The sequence below is a fragment of the Panicum virgatum genome, chromosome 2K (assembly GCF_016808335.1).
Source record: "Panicum virgatum strain AP13 chromosome 2K, P.virgatum_v5, whole genome shotgun sequence".
NCBI lineage: Eukaryota > Viridiplantae > Streptophyta > Magnoliopsida > Poales > Poaceae > Panicum > Panicum virgatum.
The window spans coordinates 49482168-49502911 of record NC_053137.1 but is presented as its reverse complement, the minus strand read 5'-3'; the positions used below and the strand labels follow the sequence as shown (position 1 = coordinate 49502911).

General features: G+C 48.2%; 1 protein-coding gene across 5 annotated transcripts; it reads right to left on the bottom strand.

The window, feature by feature from the left end:
* Nucleotides 1–18: 18 nt before the first annotated feature.
* On the bottom strand, nt 19–20517 carry LOC120682270 (probable ribosomal RNA small subunit methyltransferase B). Of its 5 annotated transcripts, XR_005678339.1 has the most exons (22): nt 20345–20516; nt 20195–20245; nt 20040–20093; nt 19199–19249; nt 19073–19123; nt 18792–18949; nt 12457–12570; nt 12296–12361; nt 11511–11594; nt 11342–11428; nt 10993–11084; nt 10840–10900; nt 10516–10572; nt 10165–10225; nt 9775–9882; nt 9250–9368; nt 8971–9042; nt 8783–8868; nt 8597–8693; nt 3079–3244; nt 2787–2963; nt 19–687 (listed from the first exon to the last, which is right to left on the bottom strand). XR_005678339.1 is itself a non-coding variant. In XM_039964110.1 (21 exons), the coding sequence occupies exons 1-20, from the start codon at nt 20454–20456 to the stop codon at nt 3110–3112; spliced, it is 1689 nt and encodes a 562-aa protein (XP_039820044.1). In that variant the 5' UTR covers nt 20457–20517; the 3' UTR covers nt 2684–2963; nt 3079–3109. The 5 variants fall into 5 exon arrangements, 4 of the variants coding, with proteins under 4 accessions (XP_039820044.1, XP_039820029.1, XP_039820037.1 ...); XM_039964110.1 differs by lacking the exon at nt 19–687 and having other exon boundaries at nt 2684–2963; nt 11342–11401; nt 20345–20517; XM_039964095.1 differs by lacking the exon at nt 19–687 and having other exon boundaries at nt 2684–2963.
* Between the last annotated feature and the right edge of the window lie 227 nt (nt 20518–20744).

Sequence of the window (20744 nt, the reverse complement as noted above, 5' to 3'; positions counted from 1 at the left end):
TTTTTTTTTGAAAAGTTGATCTGAGGATGAATCTCGAACAGTGGACATTACCTCCCATGGAAAGAGGCAGCCAATGATGCTCATCGCAAATTGCAATGCGACACTGAAGAGGCCAGAAGGTAGAAGCCAAAAGGCAAACATGCATGTACTCCGTGACTGGTTGCTTAGCAATATGTGCTGGTACGTTGTGTGCGTTGTGGCGGTGTAGCGTTTTGTTGTGTGCGTTGTTTGTGTGGTGGTGGTGTTCGCTTCGGCGTGTGATGTACAATTGCTTTCTTTTTAAATGACAGAACAGTGCTCCTGCTATCTTTTCCGAAAAAAATGTGCCGGTGCGCACAGTCCTACTATAATCCCATGAACGGGAAACAATAGCATAGATAAGTTCAAAGAAAGCATAGATAAGTTCATGGGATCAAAGAAATATATTATGACAGAAATAAGATGGATCAAAAAGAAACACTAACCGGTCTTGTAGACAGTAGAAAATGCCAAGCGGAAGAAGTCCCAGCTTCATCTCGGAAGTTCCAACCCAGAAATTGCCTAGCAGCTGCCATAACTGTTTGCCAATGGGCACTCTGATGTGCGTGAATGAGTGTATGTGGTATGCATGGATCAGCACTCAAGTGCCTCCAGTAGGATGAAACATCACTAAACATTGATAGCATGCTCCCCATAAATTCTCCAATCCTCGAACAAAAAGATTAGCACAGCTTGCTAATTATTGAACAATCTTTTTAAAAAAGGAGAGAACATAAAAAAGGAAGTTAAGATGATCATAATCAGATATGAACAGTATGTGACACAGCTCACAAACAGTTCACAGGAGGTTTGTGCAGCTTCTGCAGTGACAAGCAATATACACATGATTGTGTAAAATATATGAAAAGGCATGTGGCTATTCTTCAGCATCTCACTGTTAGCAAGGGATACTGGGCTGGGCCTTTGGGCCCTAGGTGCTAGCCGCCCAGGCTTGCCGTGCGCCGCACGGGCTCCTGCCCTGCACACCACACAGGCTGCTGCTGCCTGCAGTATGCTGCAGCCCTAGGATAGATAGATGGGATAGATGATGATCTATTAGGCAAGGATCTCTCGGTTGCTTCTGTTTCTATAAACCCTAGAGACCCTTGCCTAAATATGTATATGTACCTTGCATCTCATCAATCAATCTATTATTCCGAGCCATATTGCTTTCACTCACTCATCAATCACATCCCTCTGTAACTACTTTGGTGCCTGCCTACATGCTGCATTTTGATTACTTGTTGGCTTATTGCATAAAATCTTCTTTCACTCGAAAATTGGCTGTAAGGCCAAGCCAATTATCTTGATAGCATTCAGTGGTAGCAATTACACAACCCAAATACAGTACAAAAAAATTGTTTAATCATTGCAAACAAGGAATGATATATAACTTCCATGCTGGTAATAAACCTTGTTTTATCTGTTTGAGAAAAGTAAACCTTGTTTTATCCACAGTAGTTGTTTAATGGGGAGAGTGAGAGCCCTGCCCTTGAATTAGATGACTCTTTTGACGATACCAACAGACGTTTTGTGAAGAGAATTCAGGAGGCAGAGATCGGGAAGGCTTTGAAGAGGATGAAGGGAGGTAAAGCGATGAGCCCTGATGATATTCCCATTGAGGCGTGGAGATGCCTAGGAGATAGAGCAAATAGTATGGTTAACTAAGCTTTTTAATCTCATTTTTCGATCAAACAAGATGCCGGAAGAATGGAGGAGAAGTATATTAGTATCTATCTTCAAAAACAAGGACGATGTTCAAAGTTGTACTAATTACCGTGGGATTAAGCTGATGAACCATACGATGAAGCTTTGGGAGAGGGTTATCGAGCATCGCCTAAGAAGAGTGACAAGTGTGACCCAAAAGGCAAACTAGGCATGAGGAGGGAGACGTTAGTCTAGATGGGCAAGTGGTGGTCCAGAAGGATACTATTCGGTATTTATGATCGGTGCTACAAAAGGATGGCGACATTGATGAAGAGGTTAGGCATAGAATTTCAGCTGGCTGGTTGAAATGGCGGCAAGCTTCTGGCATCCTTTGCGACAAGAGGGTGCCACAAAAGCTAAAAGGCAAATTCTATAGGACAGCAATTCGTCCGGCGATGTTATACGGTGCTGAATGTTGGCCTACAAAAAGGCGACATGTCCAGCAACTGAGTGTAGCAGAGATGCGGATGTTGCGGTGGTTTTGAGGGCACACAAGGAGGGATATAGTCCAGAACGAAGTTATTCGGGATAGGGTCGGGGTGGCACCAATTGAGGAGAAACTTACCCAGCATCGGCTGAGATGGTTTGGACATGTCCAACGAAGGCCTCCTGAGGCGCCAGTGCGTAATTGGGTTCTTGAGCGGGTCGATAATGTAAAGAGGGGTAGAGGTAGACCTAAACTGACATGGGATGAGTCGGTTAAGAGAGACCTTAAAAGATTGGAATATCTCTAAAGAGATAGCTTTGGATAGAAGCGCTTGGAGACTAGCTATCAATGTGCTTGGAAAAAAAGACTATGTTGTTGTTGTTATCCACAGTAGTGATGGTTACACTTGCCTGGTAGTGCCTATAAATAATGTGCACTGGACTTTCTCTCTTTTTATTTATGAGAATGCCATATTTCCAAATGTATGTGCGTTAGGCTACATTTGGATGTGAAGATTCATTTGGAAAATTCTTGTCACCACAAAACTCTACCATTTGCAGCATTGGACAAAAGCATCCAGGTCATAAATAGACATGTGCAGGTAGACCATTCAGGGAAGCATAGTACTAGGTACCTTAGCTTGCAACATATATTAATATCGTACACATCATCAAAATTGAGTTTGTCAGGGAAGCCTCAGCATTCTTGTTCATGATGACACTAATCTGGTTGCTGTACAGGAAGCAATATTGCATGAATTTTGACCATGCTTCTTTTTGTGAAGTCAAAGCACCATGCTTCTTAATGCAGGCTGTAAGAGGAAAGCGAAATTTCAAGAATATGTGAGAAAAGGTTAATGGAGGAGTGATTTGGTGCACTTTAACATTAGGGCAATACATGTGGTTCCTGGTTCAACTTAATCTCACCTAGTTGTGGCCTTGTGGCACTCCCAGAATCTTAGTGCATTGACCGGACAAGACGAGCAGCAAATGCCCCATCCATAGAGTGCTTAGTTGGAGTTGAGGAATAGAAACCTTCATCTGTAAGAAATTCTGTAGGAACATATCCGCATACATTTTGTATAGTAAATTCCTACAGCATACCATAAACTAATTAATATCCAGATGTCACAGAAACATTATCAAAATATGATTCTTTCCATCGTCAATGTTGTAGACATGAATCATGATGCAGGAATTTCAGTTGTAAAGAAAAGAATGGTAGAGCAAGTTCAATTGTGCACATTTTTGTGAGTACTACATGAGCACAATGAGCTATATCAGTTCATAGACCTGAAATAGTAGGGCTAGAATGTAGTAGGAATACGCAGCTCTCCTGCACGTTCAAGAAAAATAGAATGTAGTAGGAATGGTTGGTTATTCAGAATTTCCAGTTACTGGATGAGGATCTTCAAGGGATAAATGGAATTCAAAAGTTTCTTGTGCTACTGTTACTTGAGTGGAAAAACTATGCACAGACTTAATAATTCCAGCAGTCTCCGAATATTAAGGGCAGGTTCATCGGGCTTCCAGGGTGGGGCGGCGGCCGGTGCTGCGACGGGGAGGCCGTCGGTCAGGGACAGGCTGGGACTGGACGCCTCCGGGGCAAGCCACGTGGCGCGCTCTATCGAGGCGGCTGGATCCTCTTCCCAGGCGACGCTTCTCGGTTCTCCACCCACTGTTACTGCGGCCGCCGAAGTTACTGCACCGGCACCCGAGGAGCCAGTGCCAAGTCTCGAGACAGGCGAGGTGGGTATTGATGAGGACTTTGAATTAACGCAGGATGTGGGCCTCGTGGGGGTTTCTCGGGCCCCTGTACTGGGCCGGGCTGATTTCCAGCCTGTACCACTTGGAACTAGTAGCTGCTGCTCTCATGAACTTCAAGACCAGGAGCACGACGCTCTTCCCTCCATGGAAACCCCGACCTTGGTTCGTTTTGCGGTGCCTAGCTCGGTACCGGTGGACCAGCGGATTGTCCCGGGACTTCCAGGTCGTGCTCAGCCGATTTCCACGGATCTCGTGGCGACAACTCCTGGGGATGCTCCGTCACCTATCACCTGGCGGCCGGCGGAGGATGTCCTCCCTACTGATCTACCGGTGATGATGAGCCCGGTGTTGGCGCCAGCTACCAAGGAGCAGAACAAAGTATATGCCAGACGGCCTAAAGCAGTGGTGCAGCAGACACCACATGTTCCCCCACCAGGTACTCCACCCAGCACTGCTGCAGCTAGGTCCTTCATTGAGCAGATATCGAAGCCGGTGGACACTGCCCTTTCTATCCCAACAGTGAAACAGCAACGTCAACGCAAAGTCTATGGTGGGACAGAACCTCCAAGGAGGAGCAGACGTGTAGCAAAACTCCCACCTGAAATTCTGCAGAATCCGTCCGCTAACTCAGTCTGCCGTGAATTGGGCTTCACAGATGCAAACTCTAAAGTGACTCCGGCCATGGTGGAGAAGTACAATGTTTTCTTCAAGACGCCGCTCAAGCGGAACGAAGTGAAGGTGATGGCAGCCATGTTGCACAAAGAATTACCTGATGAGCTCCCAGTGCAGGCTGCTGGAGCTATTATGGTGGCATAAATCCCCCGGGGTCTTTGCTATCCCTGCAGTTTTTCTCCTTTCTTTGGTCTTGTTTTTTTTCACCAAGTTTTCCAATGGATAGTATCAGTTTTCTCATTTGGAACGCACGGGGACTTAATGACCGTGGACGTCGTGATTCTTTAAGGAAAATTGTGGATGCTTGTAAGCCGTCTTTGGTCTGTATTCAAGAGACTAAACTGGCTGTTATCTCTACACGGGATATTATATCTTTGTTGGGTCGAGAGTTTCAGGAGTTTGTCTACCTAGCAGCTCAAGGCACTCGTGGTGGTATTCTGGTTGCTTGGCGGCAGGGAATTATTACCTCGGATCAGCACAGGGTTCATCGCCACTCAGTTTCTATCAGGCTCAAAATCGAGGCTGAGCCGGATTGGTGGTTTACTGGAGTCTACGGGCCACACCAAGATGCAGACAAGGCGGATTTTCTCACTGAACTCAGTGAGGTCAGAAGTCTTTGCATTGGGCCTTGGTTGATTGGGGGGGATTTCAACATGATCTACTCAGCGGAAGACAAGAACAACGAAAATTTAAATCGTGCTATGATGGGTCGGTTCCGACGGTGGGTAAATGATTTTGAATTAAAAGAGATACCGCTGATTGGTAGAAGATATACGTGGTCAAATGAGAGGGAGGCACCCACCTTGGTTAAGCTTGATCGAGTCCTATGTACCTCAGATTGGGAAGACACTTTCCCTGACTGCATTCTTCAAAGTCAGGCGTCCCAAATTTCAGATCATTGTCCGCTGCTCCTAAGCCTTAGAGAGGGGAACCGGGGCAAGCGGAGGTTTCATTTTGAGAGCTTCTGGACAAAACTCCCTGGCTTCCATGAGGTCGTTGCTCAATCATGGGATCAACCGGTCTCTGCTTCCTGTCCCATGGAACAAATAGACAAGAAATTAAAAAGGCTCACGAAGGCCTTACAATCTTGGAGTCACAAACAAGTGGGGCATATTAAAACACAGTTGGGACTATCTCGGGAAATTTTGCATCGACTTGAAATTGCACAAGACAGTCGTGTTCTAACTCCAGAGGAGGATTGGTTAAGAGGAGAAGCAAAGAGATATTGTTTGATTTTATCTTCACTAGAAAGAACTGTGGCTCGCCTAAGATCTCGAATTGGGTTTTTAAAGGATGGGGACGCCAACACTGCCTTATTTCACAACCAGGCCAGGTTTAGGAAAAGAAAAAATTTCATCCCTAAACTGGTACAGAATGGCGAGGTGGTCACCAACCAGGAGGACAAGCAGGCTGTGTTCTTTGAACATTTTGAGGGATTGATTGGCACTCCACTTCAGCGGGCTTCAACTTTAGATCTTAACTTCTTCCATCGGGCGGGAATTGATCTCTCAGTTTTAGATGAACCTATCACAGAGGATGAGGTGTGGGAAACCATTAAAGATCTTCCGGCAGATAGAGCTCCTGGGCCAGATGGGTATACTGGGCGTTTTTACAAAGCTTGTTGGCAGTTGATCAAGTCGGATATGATGGCTGCAATTCTCACATTGCAACAGGGGGATTCCAGGAAATTATGGCTGTTGAACTCGGCCTATCTCACGTTAATTCCAAAGAAGGAGGAAGCTCTGACGCCGTCAGATTTCAGACCAATCAGCTTAGTTCATAGCTTCGCTAAATTGGTGACCAAGGTGCTGGCAAATCGGTTGGCGCCAATGCTTAAGGAACTGGTGGCTACTAATCAGAGTGCGTTTGTGAAAGGAAGATGTATTCATGACAACTATATGCTCGTACAACAGACCATCAAGATGTTACACAGAAAAAAGGTACCAAGCATCTTTCTGAAACTAGATATCTCAAAGGCTTTCGATTCAGTCTCTTGGTCGTTCTTGATGGAAGTTTTGCAACACTTGGGATTCGGTAATCCTTGGTGTAACTTAATCTCTCGTTTGCTCACAACGGCCTCCACGAGAATTCTGGTTAATGGTGAACCTGGTGAACAAATTAGACATCAGCGTGGTCTTCGGCAAGGTGACCCACTGTCGCCCATGCTATTCATCTTGGTCATGGACGTTCTAAACAGACTATTCACCAAGGCCGGGGAGTTGGGGATGCTACAACCCTTGTCGAGAGGTTTCACTGGACAACGGATTTCCTTATATGCAGACGACGTTGCTCTATTCATTCGCCCACTTGAAGATGAGATGAATCTGACCGCACAAATCTTAGAAGTGTTTGGTGAGGTGTCTGGCCTCCGTACAAATTTTCAAAAGAGCTGTGTTATCCCAATAAGGTGTGAGGAAACTGAAACCATGGCCATTGCCTCGTCTTTGACTTGTTCGGTGTCGAAATTTCCATGCACTTATTTGGGACTTCCAATCTCAGACAAGAAACTGAGGAAAGCAGACCTCCTGTCTTGGGTGGAAAGAATAGGAGACAAATTGCCTGGTTGGAAGGCTAATATGATGAATATGTCGGGTCGTGCAACTTGGGTGCGCTTCGTTCTCTCAGCTCTTCCGATACATGTATTGATTGCGCTTAATGTTCCCAAATGGTTCATTAAGGCAATTAATAAGATTCGAAGAGCTTTCTTGTGGAAAGGAAGAAAAGAGGCACAAGGGGGCTGCTGCTTGGTGGCTTGGGAGAAGGTGCAAAGACCTCTAGAACTTGGTGGTTTGGGAATTCCTAACTTGGAAATCATGGGCTGGGCTTTACAAGTGCGGTGGCTGTGGCTGCGGAAAACAGAGTCTAGCAAGCCATGGCTGTCCCTTGATATCCCCATCCACGCCAATGTGCTGGCACTTTTCCAGGTTGGAATGCAGACATCTATTGGGAATGGAACTTCAACTAAATTTTGGAAGGATAAATGGATTAATGGCAGCTCAGTCAGAGACATTGCACCATTAGTGGTGGCTGCAGTCCCGACACGTATCAGAAACATGAGTCTGGTTGCAGAGGCCATGGTTGATAACAGATGGGCGCAAGACATACAAGGAGGTTTATCTATGATTGGGATATATGAGCTGTTCCAACTATCCAACATTCTTTCTGAGTTTGTTCTCACTCAGGAAGAAGATGTTCACACTTGGCGGTTTGAGGCCTCGGGACAATACACAGCTAAATCAGCTTATTTGGCCTTCTTCAATGGTGCAATTAACTTTGAGCCCTGGCGAAGAATTTGGAAATCCTGGGCACCAGCTAAGTGCAAAATTTTTCTATGGTTGGCAGTAAGGAACAGGTGTTGGACAGCAGATCGTTTGGAAAGAAGGAATCTTCCACATACCGATCGTTGTTTGCTGTGTGATCAAGAACCTGAAAATATACAACACATACTCACCACATGTGTCTTTGCAAGAGAGTTTTGGTTTCGAATTCTAGCAAAGTTTGACTGGCAGGTCTGCACTCCATTAAGGGATGAACTCTCCTTCTCAGAATGGTGGAGGACGAGTGTCAAAAAGATTCAGAAAGATAAACGGAAAGGATTTAATACTTTGGTTATTTTGGGTGCTTGGCTTCTTTGGAAACACCGAAACGCTTGTGTGTTTGAAGGAGACCGCCCAAATTTGGACAGGTTACTGCAGGCGTTCAAGGATGAACACCACTTGTGGTGTCTGGCAGGGGCTCGAAGCCTCAGCTCCTTGAGTGCTGGTCAAGTGTTCGGACTAGGCTAGTTCCTAGTCCTTGTTAGTGGTCTCGGGTCAAGCTTTTGTTTTTTGTTTTTTTCTTAGGCTACAACATCATAGTGTATCACAGCCCCTCACAGCTCGGCTCGGAGTGAGGTGTGCTAGTTTGTAAGGGGCCGGTTTATTCTCTCTATTAATACAAAGATACGCAGCTCTCCTGCGTATTCGAGAAAAAAAAAAAATCCATGCTGGTTGTTATGAACAAGTACCGGATGCCTCTGGACAAAAGTAGTAATCCTATTTTCATTTTCTTCAGGGTCAATCGAGCATGTACTGTAGATTAGTATACCACCAGGCTTTACCAACCTGCAAGTAAAACAATTGTAACTTGTAAGTAACCCCAGCTGCTGTTCAGACAAATATTCTTTCAATGTTGCAGTTGCAAGGAATCTCACGTTGATGCCGAATCAAGAAGCTCATCTTGTAAACACATCAATTCTTCCAAATCTTCAAACTGTCTATTCCAACGCAAGTCTGCTCTCTTAGGAACAATAAAAAGAAACAGCTTGTCATTCCAGATTCAAGTTAGTTCAACTGAATGCTGGAGGGGTGAAATTCTGGAGAACTTGATGAAGAAAGGTACCTTGGAAAGGACTCCCAGCCCAGAGCACGGAGCATCCAACAATACTTTGTCATATTTAGCTGTGGTTTCCTTCTGCAATATATTTCCACATGGGTAATTTCCTTATCATACATGTGGAGAAATCATTAACCATAATAATCAGTAGTTTTTTAACGAAAATAATAGACACTAGCCATATTTCTAAAACAGTTCCATTGGATAAGCATTGTAAGGAAATTTGTCATTTTTCCTCTTTTCTCTTTTCTGGATTACCAACAGCGAACTTTCATGGGAACTTACAGCATATAGTCGAAGATCAGCATGGATGTCAGTGATCATATCATCAAGACTGTGTTGCTTTGCTGCATCCATGAGTATTCTCAAGCGACCTTTGTTTACATCTAGAGCTCTTATCTTTCCTGTTTCAGAGTACACTGTTATGATGATTCTCCAAGCTACTATCCATTTGAGGCATGAAATTCAATCCACTTGAAATTACAGAATGTGCTGGTAAAATAATGAATCATGAAATTATTTTCAGAGCTCTATATACTTGGTGCCGAATACAAGCATTAACAAATGTTAATTTTTGGGGAATGTCTCAAATACCATATGACTGAAGCTGCATATGATCAAGCTATCAGCAGTAAGAAATGGAAAGTGATTCACGAATATTCGCTCACAGAACAAATGAGATGCAAACTAAAGAAGTATGAGATAGTAGCAAAACAAGTTTATTACAGTTTGCACAAGTTGAACATTGAAGCTTGCCTCAAAAAAAAAATAGTTGAACATTGAAGCCCACTCTCCATTCCATTTTCTTACCTTGTCTTGACAATCGTGATGCCATGAACAGAGTCTTTCCGCCAGGGGCAGCACAGCAATCGATGATGGTATCCCCAGGTTGTGGGTCAACCACAGAAACTACAAGACCTGAAATAGGTCCTTCATGACTCAACACAGGCTATTAATAACTTCCTCAAATGAAAATTACTATCACTCTCAAATAAATGGATGTGACAAGAGAAGTTTAATAGCTTGTAGAGCCACTCTTAATACAAACATACGCAGCTCTCCTGCGTGTTCGAGAAAGAAAAAATAGCTTGTAGAGCCATGAGCAATATTATTTGCTAAGGGCATCATTTAGTGCAGTAATCCCATTTTAGAAAACTGAGGTACAGGGCTTAGTGATCAAGAAATAACTATATAACTTGCCTGCACTCTCATCTTGCACGGCACACATGCCATCTTTTAGTAATCCAGCTTGTAAGACTGCCTATATAGGGAAGAAATTAAACTATCCAGTTATCAAACATAATTGGAAACATCAAGAAAACAAAATGTAGATAACTTTATTAATGAAAAATCAAACTGGTAGATAACTTTATTGATGAAATATGAAATCAGTGGATTTCGCGATGGATAAATGGTGAACCCATACGAGGAAAAAGGTTGCTTGCAAAAATGGTGTTTATAGAGGAGATCAATAGATCATGTTATTTTAACAAGCAACACATGAAAGGTACCTAAAAAAAGTAGAAAGAGCGATCTATTCTGCTTCCTTACCTGCATCCCTTCCTGAATGCGGACAAATTCATCCATAACTGACTCTTCATGATGAACCTACAAAAAATCATCCATCAGATTAACTTTGCAAAATTGTCGTAGAATTGACATTAACATGGATATGATACTACAGGTAGACTAACTAGCTCTATATCAAGACTGGTATTCTCCCATGTGAATTAAAATAGATTAGGCAAATGCCATCCATAAGACCATGAAGCACAAAAGGCACATGCTATACTCATTCAGTTATTTGTGGTCCTGAGAAATTATATTCAAACTCACACGCAACGGAACAAGAAGTAATAAGATCAATGAAAACACCTGTAAACTTTCCAATTGTTTTACAAGGTCAGCCCTTGTATAGCCTTTCGATGTGTTCACCCTATGAAGCAAAGTACATAAAGATCAGTCAACAAGGCACAGATGCATGAACAGATCAGGCGGATTGCAGTACAGAACACCATCGGGTAAAACCTTAGACTGAAACGGGGATCACTGTTATTCCAATTCATCAATCTTAGAGCTTCATCTTTTCCATGGAGTCGTATCCATCTTCTCACCATCCACTGCAGAGCAGAACAAATATTTTAGTTAAAATTTCTAACAGATAATTATCTTGTATGTACTGGTTTCCTGCAAAGATTTTAAGATAGAAGGAACAAGTATGCTGAACATCCCATAGCTAGACAACTTCAGGCAATAGAGATATTGGTCGATAAAAAGAATTACTTCAAATAAAATGTGAGTATGCTAAGAACACAGCAAAATAGAAAAAACCATATATAAAAGAAGATATCTATTTCTAAAAGTAGAGAAAACTTACAACAGGATGAGAATAGATTATGGAAAGAGCACGAGCCTGGGCACGATCATCACCTTCTATCTTTGGAAGAGGAAGAGAGTTTGTTTCCTGAATTATCATGAGAAACAAAACAATATGTTGCAACACTGTCCTATTGATCAGGCTCATTAGACAAGTCTATTGTCCATACCTTTAGCAATAGAAGTTTGCGCAGAATCGCATTCACCATGTTCCCAGCACCAGGCCTTAAAGCTACTTTAGCAAGTCTTACATTCTAAAATTCGGATTTGCAGGACAGATTGTCATATCAAATTGCCAATGTTTTATAAAGCAATGATAAGCATATATACAATTGTCTGTTGAACATTAATATTAGTAGTATAGTGACAAATATATATAATATGCATCCCCAAAAAAAGAACACAAAAAGGTCGTAAAATAGGTAATGAAGATGAGTAAAAAAAAGTGAATTGCTTTTAGAATATTGAAACAAGAACACGACCATAATGTTTTTTAGCTATGTTGAACGTACTACATGTGATCATTAATATAAAAAAAATGTAAGTTGTGCAAAAAAGTACATACAAATTCAAAAGATTCCTTTCATCACTGTTATCCGTGAACATATAATAGATATTGCGTACAGGAAAAGTGAAACAACTAAAGTTGGCATTTGATGTTTGAATGGGCGCAGAAAAGAATGTGCACAATTGGACAATAGCATGTAGCCATCACCATATACCAACATCATTTATAGTAAGTTCTCTGTAATGGAATAAATATGACAAGAACAATGCATTGTTAGCTTCTTGTGCTGTGGAACTTACATGGAACAGATAATAATATTCTTTGACTGACATAGAATCATTAATAACGATTAGATCAAACAACAGTAAAAGCTACATGAAGAGTTAACTTAATTACAGATCATCGAACAAGGAAAAAGGAAAAAGAAAGAAAGATAAATCAAAATACCTCATCGACGGCAGCATAAGCTGGTACATCAAGCTTGAGAATTTCAAAAAATCCAATTCGCAATATCTGAAATCACAAAGTGCTAACGTTCTAAGGATTTAAAAGTGTGGAATTAACTATTGTAATGGGTATTCAACAAAGAATAAGAGACTAAGAGAGACCTGCAGAAGCAGTGGCTCCATCTCCCTGAACACCTTCTCCTCACTACATAGTGACATGATAAGATAATCAAGGTAGCGCTTCCAACGCACAGTTCCAGCAACTATGACAGTAACCTAACAATGAAAGCATACAAGAGTGAGGTAGAAGCTTTGAACCCATTTGTACAGGAGTATACAAGTCTTGAAACATAGTTACAGGTCCTTCTCACAACATGTTTATCATCAGTTCTGTAGGAGGGAAATAATGGATGTATTCCTCCAAACCCTAGAAGGGTGGGATATATAGATCCTATACATGGGCCTCTAGATGGGCCTCTATACATGGGCTCACACATACATCAATACCTCCCCGCAGTCTGAACTACCGGCGCAGCGGTGTTCAAGACTGGACAACAAGAAAGCCAACACCCCCCCCCCCCCGCAGTCTAAACTACCGGCGCAGCAATGTTCAAGACTGGACACGAAGAGAGTACAAAGAGAGTACAAAGGGCAAATACACCCCCCCCCCCCCGCAGGCACAACTAGCCACCTGCTACGTTGAGGCTGGAGCGAAACTCTGAGAAGGTCGAGGATGGTAGTCCCTTGGTGAAGATGTCGGCAAACTGGGAGGTAGTCGGGACATGCAGTACCCGAACATCGCCGACGGCAACCCTATCGCGCACGAAGTGCAGGCCGATCTCCACATGCTTCGTCCGCTGATGCTAGACGGGGTTGGTGGAGAGATACACGGCGCTGACGTTGTCGCAGTAGACGAGCGTGCTCTTGGCGAGCGGGCTGTGGAGCTCCGCCAAGAGCTGTCGTAGCCAGGATGCCTCCGCCACGCCGTTAGCGAAGCACGGTACTCCGCCTCGGCACTGGAGCGGGAGACAACCGGCTGCCGCTTGGACGACCAGGAGACCAGGTTGCCGCCCAGGAAGACGGCGTAGCCGGAAGTGGAGCGGCGAGTGTCCGAACAGCCAGCCCAGTCAGCGTCGGTGTAGACAACCAGCGCAGCAGAGGACGAGCGGTGAAGAACCAGGCCGGGGTCCACAGTGCCACGGACGTAGCGGAGGAGACGCTTCAGCGCAGCAAGATGTGACTCCCGGGGATCATGCATATGGAGACAGACCTGCTGAACAGCGTAGGTGAGGTCCGGCCTGGTGAAGGTGAGGAACTGCAAAGCGCCGGCCAGACTCCGGTAGGCAGTAGGATCAGCCACCAGATCACCCAGATCAGCAGACAGCTTCGCCTAAGTGTCGACAGGAGTGGAGCAGGGCTTGCAATCAGTCATCCCACCCCGCTCCAGAATATCAAGTGTGTACTGGCGCTGGTGAAGGAGAAGACCAGACGGGCGAGGCTCAACAGTGACGCCCAAGAAGTGGTGGAGCTGACCAAGATCCTTCATAGCAAACTCCTGCTGCAGAGATGAGATGACACCCTGAAGCAACTGCTGACTGGAGGCTATAAGCACAATGTCATCGACATAGAGCAGCAGATAGGCAGTCTCATCCCCACGGCGATAGATGAAGAGAGACGTGTCAGACTTGGCCTCGGTGAACCCCAGTGTCAGCAAAAACATGGCGAACCGAGAATACCAAGCTCGCAGAGCCTGCTTCAGACCATAGAGAAGCTTGTTGAGCCGGCAGACCATGTCCGGACAACTAGAGTCCACAAATCCCGCTGGCTGAGAGCAATAGACTGTCTCTGACAGAGTGCCGTAAATAAAGGCATTCTTCACATCCAGTTGGTGCACAGGCCAAGAGCGAGAGAGCGCAAGCGAGAGGACCGTGCGCACAGTAGCAGGCTTCACCACTAGACTGAATGTCTCATCATAGTCCACACCAGGCCGCAGGGTGAACCCCCGGAGAACCCAGCGAGCCTTGTAGCGCTCCAATGTGCCGTCAGCCCGACGCTTATGCGTCCAGATCCACTTGCCAGTCACCACATTGCAACCAGACGGGCGCGGCATGAGGTCCCACGTCTGGTTGGCGAGAAGAGCCACGTACTCTTCTTCCATCGCGCGACGCCAGTGAGGATCCGCCAAGGCGTCGCGGACAGAGGAGGGTACCGGAGAGATCTGCGGCCTGAGACGCCATCTGCCGAGTCACCATGGGATGGATATGCCGAGGATCCCGATGGATGACTGGCGGGTGGTACACCGGTGGCTCGGCTCGAGAGGGAGCCGGTGGAGGCGGCGGCGGCGACGGCTCCAGTGTAGACGTCGCAGGAGCCTCCGGAGTCGGAGGCGGCACCAGTGTCGGCGCCGAACGACGCCGGTACACCTGCACCGGCTGAGCGTACCGCGACGGCGCCGGTGTCGGCGCCGAACGACGCTGGTACACCTGCACCGGCTAAGCGTGCTGCACAGGTGCAGGGGAAGGTACCGGGGTCGCGCGTGGCGCAGCAAGAGACATAGGGTCCGCGCGCGGCACGACCGGAGGTCCGGGGGCCGCGGGTGGCGCGACCGCGGGCACCGGGGCCGCGCTTGGCGCAGCAGGGATCACCGAAAGCGGTGCCGGTGTACCGGGAAAACCTGCAGGGAAAGGACAGACAGGTAACGGTGGCTGAACCACCAGGTCAGTCGCAAACAGTGAATCCAACTCGGAGTTAGGAGAAGGTGTGGAGGAGGTGGAGTACGGGAAATCCGACTTGTCAAAGACGACGTGTCGGGAGATCAGAACGCGGCGAGAGGTGATGTCAAAGCATCGGTACCCCTTGTGGTCAAGGGAGTACCCAAGGAACACACAACGAGTCGAGCGGGGCACCAGCTTGTGAGAAGCGGTGGCGGAGGTGTTAGGGTAACACGCACACCCGAAAACCCGAAGGTGATCGTGGCGAGGAGAGGTACCGAACAGAGCGTGGTGTGAAGTGGGAGCAGGAGAAGCAGTGGACGGAAGACGGTTCAACAAGTAGGTGGCGGTGTGGAGGCTCTCAGCCCAGAAGCGCGGGGGCAGAGAGGCCTGGATCAGGAGGGTGCGCACGACGTCGTTCGTCGTGCGAATCATCCGCTCAGCCTTGCCGTTCTAAGGAGAGGTATACGGATAAGCCATGCGCAGCTGAACACCCCGAGAAAGGAAGAAGGAACGGGAGGTGGAGTTATCGAACTCACGCCCGTTGTCGCACTGGACGGTCTTAACGGTGAGTCCGAACTGAGTGGACACCCAGGCAAAGAAGTGGAGGAGGGTGGGGAAGGTCTCAGACTTGGCGCGCAAAGGGAAAGTCCAAGAGTAATAAGAGAAATCATCCACCACGACCAGATAATATTTATAACCAGACATGCTGAGTACAGGAGATGTCCACAGATCACAGTGAACAAGATCAAAAGCATGTGCAGCATGCGAAGAAGAAAAAGAAAAAGAAAAAGAAAGTCTAACATGACGACCTAACTGGCACGCATGACAGAGGTGCTCAGCAGGAGCCCTAGTACATGGAACATCTGTACTACGACTGAGCTGAGCCAAAACGTCGCACCCCCGTCCAAGCCGGCGGTGCCAGGTAGTGGAAGAAGACGTTACGGCAAAAGCAGCAAACGGAGAAGAAGTCGAAGGCGGAGCAGCGGAAGCAGGAAGCCGAAGAATGTAAAGAGGCCGGAGGAGCGGACGCCGGGAAGCCGAATCCTTCACAGTAAGACCAGAAGAGTCAAATTCAATGGAACAAGAGTTATTAGCAGTAAACTGACGAATGGAAAGAAGGTTGTGAACCATCTGAGGTGCAACAAGAACATTAGGAAGGCGAAAAGAACCAGGAGCAGAACCCACGGCGGTGACGGAAAGGCAAGACCCATCACCAACCATGATGGAAGAAGGACAAGAGGAGTGAGGCGGTCGGACAGAAGAGAGGATACCGGCATCAGGGGTGGTATGGAAGGAGGCACCCGAGTCGGCGATCCACTCGGTGCTGACCGGCGGCGTCAGTCCCATGGTGCTGAAAGACTGCGCCAGAGCGGACTGGTCCCACCCCCTAGGGCAGGTCGACTGCTGGCTGGGCTGAGCGGGCGGGGTCCAGGATGGCGCGGAGAAGGGAGCAGCACCGGTGAACATGGCCGCCGGCTGGAACTGAGGACGAGGCCCCCCTCCCGGACCCTGGAACGGCCACATCGAGATGCGCCCTGGCCATGGGTTGCTGAATGATGGCCAGGGCGTACCTCCAGGGGCAGTGGCAGGAGCGGGAGCCGGAGCCGGAGTCGGCGCGCCCCGACGGCTCCCACCGGCACCGGAACCCCCAGAAGCAGGGCCACCAGTGCCACCACCACCCCATCCCCTCCCCCCCCACCGCCAACGACGTCCACGCCCCCCCCCCCCACCTCCGGTCTGCCCGGCGGGAGCAGCACCAAGGAGCGAGATGGCAGGAGCGGCGGAGGAGGCCAGTGGAGCAGCGACGAGCGCGGTGGGGGTGGGCGAGGACGATCCGGGCGCGAGACCCCTGGTGATCTCCTGGAGAGCGAGGTCGTCCCGGACCTGCAGGAAGCAGGGGAAGGGCCTCTAGCGGGTGATCCAGGTCTTCAGGTGGTCATAGGTGCTGCTCAAGCCCCGCAGAACATTGAGCACCAAGACCCGGTCGGACACCGGACACCCGAAGTCGTGAAGAGCATCGGCCATGCCCTTCATCCGCCGGCAGAACTCACAAACGGAGAGGTCCCCCTGCTCGAAGGTGCGGAAGGTGGCGTCGAGCCGGAGGGCGCGGAACTCGGCGTTGCCGAGGAACTGCCCCTCGAGCGCCACCCAGGCCTGTCGCGCGGTGCCGCCGTGGGTCCTGACGAGGTCCTGAAGATCTAGAGATGGTCCCGAAGATTCAGGACATGGCGACGCTGTCGAGGCGCAGCCACACCGCGTCCTACGTCTCGATCGGTGTGTCGAGGAGGACGTAGTCGTCGAGGGCGTAGCGGCGGAGGGCGAGCAGAACCTGGTCCCGCCAGCGTCCGTAGGAGGAGGACGTGGGGTCGAGGAGAACGGTGACCAGTGCCCTGATGTTCTGGACGCCGGCGGCCTGGAGGTGGAGCTGAGTGACCATGGAGTCGGTCGGGTCGTGCCGGGGTCCAGATCCAGCGGGCGGGGCCTAGTGGGAGGAAGAGGCGCCGCGCTCAGGGTTGACGGGCTGCTGGCCGGAGGAGACACGGAAGAAGTGCTCCGCCTCGGCGACCCAGAGGGCGAGAGCATCGGCCATGGCGCGCTCGCGCTCCCAAGCGAGGGCAGCCACGCGAACCCACTCCTGGGCCGCCGAAGCCTCCGACTTGGCGGCGAGGAGGGCCGCGGCGAGTGCGGCGTCGGCCTGCTGCCCACGGAGTGCCGCGGCGGCGAGCGGCGCATACGCACGGGGCATCCCGAGCTCGGGCCACGTGGGATCCGCGGCGGCGGCATCGGCAGCGGGCTGCTAGCCCGCGGCGCGATGGGCCTCGGCGGCGGCGGCGACGGCGGGGTCTCTGGTCGGGGCCTGCTGCAGGGGGCCTCCGGGGCCCGCGCCGGCAGCGGCAGCAAGACCCTGCAGGGCGGCGGCGGCGGCCACGCCGGGCAGGGGGCCCTGCACGGGCGGCGCGCCCCGCACGGGCGACTGCTGCATGGGCTGCAGGGCGCCCACGGCGGCGGCGTCCGGTGCCGGCGTGGTGGCGGCCGGCGCGCGCCAGTCCGGAGAAGCCCAGGCGGCGGCGCCAGATCCGGCGGCGCCCGCGGCCCCGGCGGCGCCCACGGCTTCCCGGGCGCGCCACGGGCCGGCGGCGGCTGTGGCGCGCCGCGCGCCATGGGCCGGAGGAAATCCGGGGGCGCCCGCAGGGGAGATCCAGCCGGCGGCAGCGCCCGAAGCAGAGGAGATCGAGCCGGCGGCGACGCCCGAAGCAGAGGAAGAGAGGGGAGGGAAGGAGGAGAGGGAAGGGATGGGAGGAAGGGGCGGCTCCGGTGGCCGGCCATCTCGTCGGCGGCGGCGGCGGCTGAGGGTGGAGAGGGAGAGGGAAACCTAGGCTAATGATACCATGTAGGAGGGAAATAATGGATGTATTCCTCCAAACCCTAGAAAGGTGGGATATATAGATCCTATACATAGGCTTCTATACATGGGCTCGCATATACACCAACAAGTTCATCACCGTATCACACCCTATATATGCAAGCATTAACAAGTTAAAATGCCAAAAGGTTGCCATTCTACAAGGCTTTGTTGTGGTAGTAGTGGTAGTTAAATAATTTTAGTTTCCCAACAATCCCAAAAGTGTGTGTCTTTTGGGATAAATTGAAACCAGTCAACAGCAACATAATTCAATATGTCCAATGTGTAACTTCTATCAATCTTATAGTGTGTGCCTTTTAAACAAATAGAAATGTGTAAATAGAATCACCAATTCAACATGTGCAATATGTAACTTGTACCAGTCTTATATCCCAGTCTTCCAAATACCGCGTGCTGAAACCTAGTGTCCTCTCCACATAGCCCATCTCATTATCTCCAGAATCATTTGCTTTCTCATTCAAAAGGTCAACAAATGCCTTCCCCTTCTCAATTCTTAGCAACCTCACCGCTGCAACTGCTTTGGTGACATGATAACATTAATGACTAAAAGACACACAATAAACTATATCACCGCTAGGATTTTTATGAGAAAACTACTTGGGAATAGCAAAATTTGAGAACTGTGACAGTAACTTTTTACCCGCTCTATGACGAGAGACCTCCAAATTAATAAGTGGATCCTTACGCCTTCCTAAGAGGAAAATCGTATATTTAAACTGTACGAGTGAGTAACTAAGTTAATATCTATTCAAATAGCACCCTTTACCTGCTCTTTTAGTTGAAACTGCAGGGCCAAGCCTTGGAACTCTAGTGATTCCTAAAAAACATTTGAAGATTTGGATTGGTAGTTAGAATCACAAAGCAATTAAGCACAGTAAATCCTTTGTTGAGCACAGGTAATATCCTTTCTGAGAACAGGTTTTTTTCCCCTTTTTGCACGGCAAGTCAAAGTCAATCAAAAAACATACCTCCAAGCACTATGAAACAAAAAGAAACATTTCACCAGGCACAGGTGCTCGAGGGATTTTCATAAAGTAAGTTTAAAGCATAACTAGCAAGATCTTACTGCAGCAGTCCCAGAAAGACACTCGTAACTCCAGGAACACAAACTCCTTGGTTCGATAGCGCAATATATCTCAAGATGTCACTTTCAAGTTTCAAAAATTATATAAGAACATGTAGCAGTAAATGAGATATTTGAAAATGTAGCCGGATTAAGATCATGGTAGTGGTAAACAACCTTACAGTTACCACATGAGAAGTCTAAAGGCAGTCAAACTCAACAGTCAACGAAAAAGTAGCTATAAGCATATTCTAACTATCTACAAGCATAAAGCATTCAATATTATGGAACAAACATTTTAACATAATAGGTGCATTAATTTTTCACTGAAGGAAATGCATCAGTAGACACAGCAATGTTATTGCAATATCGCATCATTCAAATCGGTGCACATTACATTGGATAGGCATACACTTCAATTTTTCTATCCTCATTTTCTTTACTGCCTCATTTCAGACATGCATTACTGGCTAATTGGTCAATCACAATCAGGCAATCAAACCTTATTCTCAACACAACCACAGTGGTCGTCAGCACTTTTTACCTGATCGGCGAGGCGCGGACTCAGTACTGCCGTGCTTCCGCACCGCGCTCCTCCCTTCGAATAAAAGGAGAAAACCTTACACGGGCTGAAATAACAAGCCGGACGCTCCAAATTAACCAACCAAATAGAAGCGGCAATTATGTAGCCCCACTTACCTGCTCTAGGCGGAGACGTCTCAAGGCTTCGCATCGAAACCCCGCTCCACCCTTTCAAAAATCCAACCAAAAAGGAAACCACAACGGATCAAGCTACACGAGCGCTCGTAGTTAACCAAACAACCTACGATTCGCGGGGATTCGAGTTACCGTCTGCACTGGGGCTCCTGCGGGCGGCAACGGAATCCGCAGCGAGGAGCACGGGGAAGCGCGCGGAAGGGCGCGGGCGGAACAGCGAGACGGCGGGCGCCACCCCCTCCATTTGCTGGGGGTTTGCGAGTTGGCGCGGCTGGGCTGTGGGGATTGGGGGTTTGGAGCCTGGAGGAAGAAGATATCAAGATAACGCTTTGATTTTGGGTGGTTAGGAAGTTGGGCCGTTAGTCAATCAAACTCAAGTGTCAGCCCATCACAAATTCAAAAGCCCACTGGCCACTTCCCAAGACGAACCGTTAGTGCCGGATAGAGGGGTGGAACCTATATATATCTTCCGGAAGTTTTTTTTAATCATCTTTCAGTGTTTGAGATTCGTGCAAATTAACTGCAATCTTTG

What these genes read in the sequence shown, in the direction of transcription:
- LOC120682270 (XM_039964095.1), bottom strand. Translation starts at nt 20,456, where the DNA reads ATGGAGGGGGTGGCGCCCGCCGTCTCGCTGTTCCGCCCGCGCCCTTCC. An exon ending in CAGGAGCCCCAGTGCAGACG is followed by an intron (nt 20,246 to 20,344) that starts GTAACTCGAATC and finishes GATTTTTGAAAG; the next exon opens with GGTGGAGCGGGGTTTCGATG. An exon ending in GCAAACTTCTATTGCTAAAG is followed by an intron (nt 11,429 to 11,510) that starts GTATGGACAATA and finishes ATGATAATTCAG; the next exon opens with GAAACAAACTCTCTTCCTCT.